The 5,335-nt window shown below is 33.9% G+C and overlaps 1 protein-coding gene across 2 annotated transcripts; it reads right to left on the reverse strand.

Annotated features, from left to right (window-relative positions):
* Positions 1–270: 270 nt before the first annotated feature.
* On the reverse strand, positions 271–5,284 carry LOC104912362 (metal-response element-binding transcription factor 2-like). 2 transcript variants are annotated; one of them, XM_019618456.2, is made up of 6 exons: positions 5,102–5,284; positions 4,551–4,721; positions 3,765–3,873; positions 3,539–3,597; positions 3,297–3,401; positions 271–1,826 (listed from the first exon to the last, which is right to left on the reverse strand). In XM_019618456.2, coding segments are annotated over exons 1-6 (801 nt in total). In that variant the 5' UTR covers positions 5,104–5,284; the 3' UTR covers positions 271–1,471. The 2 variants fall into 2 exon arrangements, with proteins under 2 accessions (XP_019474001.1, XP_019474000.1); XM_019618455.2 differs by having other exon boundaries at positions 271–1,829; positions 5,102–5,274.
* Positions 5,285–5,335: the final 51 nt, after the last annotated feature.

Genomic DNA, 5,335 nt, shown 5'->3' on the forward strand with positions numbered 1-5,335 from the left:
AAAAAAAAAGAGTCAAATAAGTAACAGGATAAGAAAATATTAACTCAGGTAGTAAACTTTAAACCACTCTATCATTTACATTGCTTAATTTTATTTTGGTGGTCAACTGTAATCTTAAGAGAAAAAAGCTTATGCTGTACACTGAATAACCACCAGCTTAAAAATATTCTTCCTCCGTCCACTCTTTGGCTATCCTCCCTCAAAAGTTATCAGAAAGAACATGTAATACTGGCAGGAGACATTTTTGATTAAAAAAACAAAATGAACATGTCAGCTTAGAAGTTGGTACATTTTATAAAAACAAAAGAGGTAATATTGTATTAAAACGAGTACTGTTACTTCAAATGGCAACATATTTTTTGTTGACCCTGTGCAATAATACTTTGCTCATACTACCTTTATCAAAATATGACTGTTTCTACACATACGTAGGAATCTTCTGCAACTCCCATCAACTCAGTTTATAACTGGGACACAATTTACAATCAACGTGCCAAAATAGCTTTAAAATTGTTATTTCTGGTCGTTAATGTTCTAATCCTGCGCTTTTTTTTTTTAAAACTGTTAAGTCACATGGAAAAGAAAGGAATATATTACCCCAAGGCATATGAACATGAATGACTGCACCCACTGCCAGAACACGATGCACTGGTTTGACATTTTCCTTAGTACACAGAAAGCAACAGCACCCAATAAGCCTGAGAAGAAATGCTGCTGTCTAAATACTGGCAACTATTCCTGAAAAAAGAATTATGGGATGCATACTCAGAAGCTGTCCAATCCCATAATTTGTATTGCATAGGTCACAATCACACATATATATACACGCACACACGTATGTGTGCATATATACATATGTATATACACAAACACATGCGCACACACACAGAATATATTAAGAAGACAATGAAGTCTGGTCACAGAGCAATTTACAGGCTCAATATATTTTTTTCCTTTTTTTTGTTTTTTTTTTTTACACTTTGTTTGAAAGAAAACTTCAGTATTTTACAGTCTTCAGTAGGCATTATATACACTGCACTTATGAAATCTAGAAAGTATTGAAATAGAAATACATTTCTGCAAACATTTGGGTAAGAAAACAAACCAAAAAAATTTCAAAGATTTGTGCTATCTACATAATATTTTTCTAAATCACAATAACTGTATCCATGGAATGTTCTCTAGAAAACGTCTTTTTTTTTAAAACACCATGCACATTTTTAAGCAATTGTAACCCAAAATATCCCAACCTAAAACAATCTAACAGTGTTCAGATTAAAAAAATTTAAGTTTCAGATCAGATTTTAAAAAGATAAGTCTTTTATCACAAGAGCTGTAATGATAACAATTACATGTTAAGGCTAAATTGGTTTTGTTTTTAGAAACATTTAAAGACACACCTCTCATGGCTCTGCATTATGAACTGTACTTACAGATGACAGTGCAGTGAACATAATATTCAGTCCTACAGTCAGGATGCAGTTGCTCCTTCCCACTCCACAAGATACTGCACCTTTCCATCAAGTGTCACCCGACGAGCCAAAACACGGTATTTTTCACCACAAGCTATTCTACCTGCTGCACCAAAATAACTAGTAATAGAGTTCTTTAGATGATTGAGCTGTAACTCCTGATCTGCTAAATTGTTAAGTATCTCCGTATTGAGTTCATCATACTGGTAATCTTCCTTGCTCTCGTCATCTTTTACAATTTCTGAATTTTGAGTCTGGAGAGCTTTTCGTGGAAAGCGACCTCTTCTTCTCAAATGTGGTATTGCAGCAGGCCAAGTTCTTCCTGTACGAGTCCTTTTTCTTGAATCAGATAAACTACTGAAAAAATAAACACAAGCATTAACTCCAGGAAGCACTTACTCAAAATGTATGGAAATGGTAAAACTAAAACTCAATTCATAACTGTTGTTCTAGTTTTCAGTTTCAATACTTGTAACCTGTATATAGATGATTAATATGGCACTTGCAAAAGAGACTTACATAATAAAAATTGCACAAGTTAACCCATATCAGAAAATTTGGTTAAATGACATTAGCTTATGCCTAAGTATCTTTAGAGTACTGCTTTGATTCAGACGAATTCCAATCTTCCGCAAGCTTCAAAAATTTATTTTTCCTACAGATTCTACCCCAAAAGTGCCTCGAATAATAAATTAAAAATACAGCTTTATCCATCAGTAGGCCCCTATTACAAAAAAAAGCTGAACTGTAGAAGTTTGGAATCTTATGGTGGTGAAGAATATAATTAAGAAGGATTATCTGCAGAAGTTACTTTTGTTGTTGTTGCTGTTGTGCTGTTCTGTTTTTTAATGCAATAAAGGTGGATTATAATTATTTATGAAGACTGAGTCAAACTTTTAGAGTGTAAAATCTACAGCATACTCACTATTCCTTAAAATGAGTATACAAACCTTCCAAAACAAACGTTGCCAAAATTACCATAAGATACACATCTGCTCTTCTGTGACCTTTGTTAGAAAGGTAAACTCAATAAGTGTTTAAGGAGTTTACTTGTCTCCTGTAAAAGTAATTTAAGTGTGCATTTTACATTAACAATGAACAATAGTTAGCACCTGTGCTGTGAAGAGATTTTCTTCTATTCTATTTCATTAGATTCCCAATCAATTTACAGCTCTACTTCACATCTCAGTAGCTCGCTATAACAATTACCAGCAAATCCCCATATTCTCAGATATTCCATATCCTCTGCAACATCTTAAATGCTTGTCCATTCTCCTTCAAATTCTGGAATACTCCTATCTGTGTTTCATATCTACAATAGTTGCCTCACAACTTGCATCAATCTCCTTATCTTCTATCTTTGCTTTGTCAAAGCTTCAATCAAAAACAAGAACAAATAAAAAAAACTATCACACATCACTGGCAGTGACTAGACTGCAGATGATTGCAAAATTGCTTTTTTGTTTTGTCTTTCTTTTCTTCTTTTAAAGAGCTGCTGTTTTGAGTCTCTCTCAGAATCTTCTCAAAGCTTGTTGAAATACAACCTCTCTGGAAGTATCTGGCTCAAATTTAGCTGAAGTTTGCCAAAAGGCTCCAAACTCACTTGTATTAGCTTAATACAACCTCAGGTTTTTAGAAACTAGGCATAGAACATTAGAAATCATTCTTTGGCAAGATAATTCCCGTACAATTTCTGTAACTTCTGTTTATTGCAGGTAAAGTACTGCTGAACTACTTGCTTTGTGTCTCCCCTTCAAAAATCTTGTGAAAATTAACATATTAAATCCTTAATCAATACAGTAGATAGAGTAATTCAACTGTTACCTATAATGTCTGGATATGCTAGATGAGGTAGTTTCTTTTATACTGGCAGCACCTGTGGATTCCACATCTGAGGTATTGGATGAATGTGCAGTTCCATCGGATTTCCTGATATGTAAGATAACAGGGTTGCCATGTAATGAAAGTAATCTTATAGTAAAAATTGAGTTGACATTTCAGAAGCAAACAAATAAATGACATGCTATATTAAAATAGCTTAAGCTTTTTGTTTGTTTTTAATTTACCCAACAGAGCAGGGTAATTCCAATGCTGGGGTCTCTATCACTGGAACTGGTTCAGTATCCTAAGAAAAAAGGAAGAGTACTTCAGATTAAGTTTTAATTGCTTATTCAGCTTAGTTTGAGGGCAAATGGGGAGAGGAACATCACGACTTAGATTAACTGATTATAATTTTCTTCAAAAATGATAATCCAGTTAGAGAAAATAAAAGAAACATATCCAAAACCTTACCAGAGGAGACGACTCTGGAGTTTTGTGAATCATTTTTCTTGTATAGGGACCAGGTGGACGACCTACTGATTTTTTTTTCCCCTTTCTTTCTATACCATTACTTAATTCCCTAGAAGAAAATTTATATTTTTTTCTTATTGAAGAAAATTGTTGAAGATAATTTTCAAAGAATAAATGCTTTCCTTTGGCAATGAATACACATTGTGCTAACCGAGATCCTGGCAAATCGAAGCTGTCATGTAAAAGCTAAATAATTTGCCTGTATATCATCACACAGATAAAGTTGTTTCTAGCGACATTACCGATTCCTTAACGTTGAAGAGGAATGAACAAGTGTTGGTTAAAGAAACAGCACATCTACTACCGCAAGCCAGAACTGCACATCGTGTTTCCTATTTAGAAACCTAGTTAACAGCTTTGCATAAAAGCTCCAGAAAGGAAGGTTTTTTTTTCCCTCCCAATGGCAGTGAGGTTCGGATAGCCTTTATTGTTCTTACTGCCAAATGTCACAATGCTTGTTTTGGTTTGTGCTTTGTTTTTCAAAAGGCTCATAATAGGAAACTAATAAGCTTGAAGACTCTGCTCTCATAATCGCCTTTAAAGAACACATGCAACTACATCAGTTTACAACTTTAAAGTATCTTTAAAACATACAAACAGTCCACCTTTACAGTTATTTAGAAATGGACGTTATACAATGAGCAGGACTTCTTTTGTAGGCAATGAAGTACTTGAAGTAGTTCCTATTTACCACAACATTTCTAAAAAATCATGGGATTATTTTACCTCACATCAGGGATTGGTTTAGATGATTTTCTGCCTTTAATTTTGAACTCATGAGAAGTTCCTTCTGGTTCTTTCTCAGCCTTTAAAGCAGCATTTGGTGGCACAGGAGGAACACGAATTCTCAAGCCAAACAAATGCTTCTTTTTCTTTATTTCTTTTCCAGACATAAACCTAGATGATTTTAAATTCATTGTTAACATTCTGAATCCAGGGAAAGCAGCTTTTAAAATAAAATATTCATGCAAAACAAATCTATGCAAATTAAAATACTCATCCTAATGCTATTTTTATTCACCTTTTCCCGCTAACACAATCCTCAATCTGAAATACAGAATGAGAACTGGGAAGAGGATGCAAATTAAAACAATTTTTCTCATGATCTGGGATCCACTCAAATAGGTATGGGGTGTTATACTCTGAAACAGAAACAGTATTCAAAACGTCAACGTTAACACAACCACAGTGATTATCAGATAAACTGAGCAAAGGAGACTGACAACTACAAATAACAAAGCTGTAAGCATTTAGAGTAAAAATATCAAAAAACTTACATGGTCTTGTAATCATTTAGTGCCTCCAGTACATGCTCATATCTTTCAGATTTTGGTGTATCTGCCAGCTGTGGAGAATTACGAAACTATTTAGCCAGTCTAATTCTTCAGTAATAGAAAGCTTCCAGTTACTCTGAGTCATTAAAACTATCAATTTGGAGTACATTTAAAAAAATATTACCTGTAGAAACTACTTAACCCTTAAAAGGTGTTAGTCATTTAGTTGTGGTGTTT

Source organism: Meleagris gallopavo, chromosome 10 (genome assembly GCF_000146605.3).
Source record: "Meleagris gallopavo isolate NT-WF06-2002-E0010 breed Aviagen turkey brand Nicholas breeding stock chromosome 10, Turkey_5.1, whole genome shotgun sequence".
Taxonomy (NCBI): Eukaryota; Metazoa; Chordata; class Aves; order Galliformes; family Phasianidae; genus Meleagris; species Meleagris gallopavo.

Coding starts and splice junctions, on each gene's coding strand:
- LOC104912362 (XM_019618455.2), bottom strand. Junction 3,598..3,764: donor CTCCAGAGTCGTCTCCTCTG/GTAAGGTTTTGG, acceptor CTTTTTTCTTAG/GATACTGAACCAGTTCCAGT. Junction 1,830..3,296: donor AGCATATCCAGACATTATAG/GTAACAGTTGAA, acceptor TTATTTTTTCAG/TAGTTTATCTGATTCAAGAA.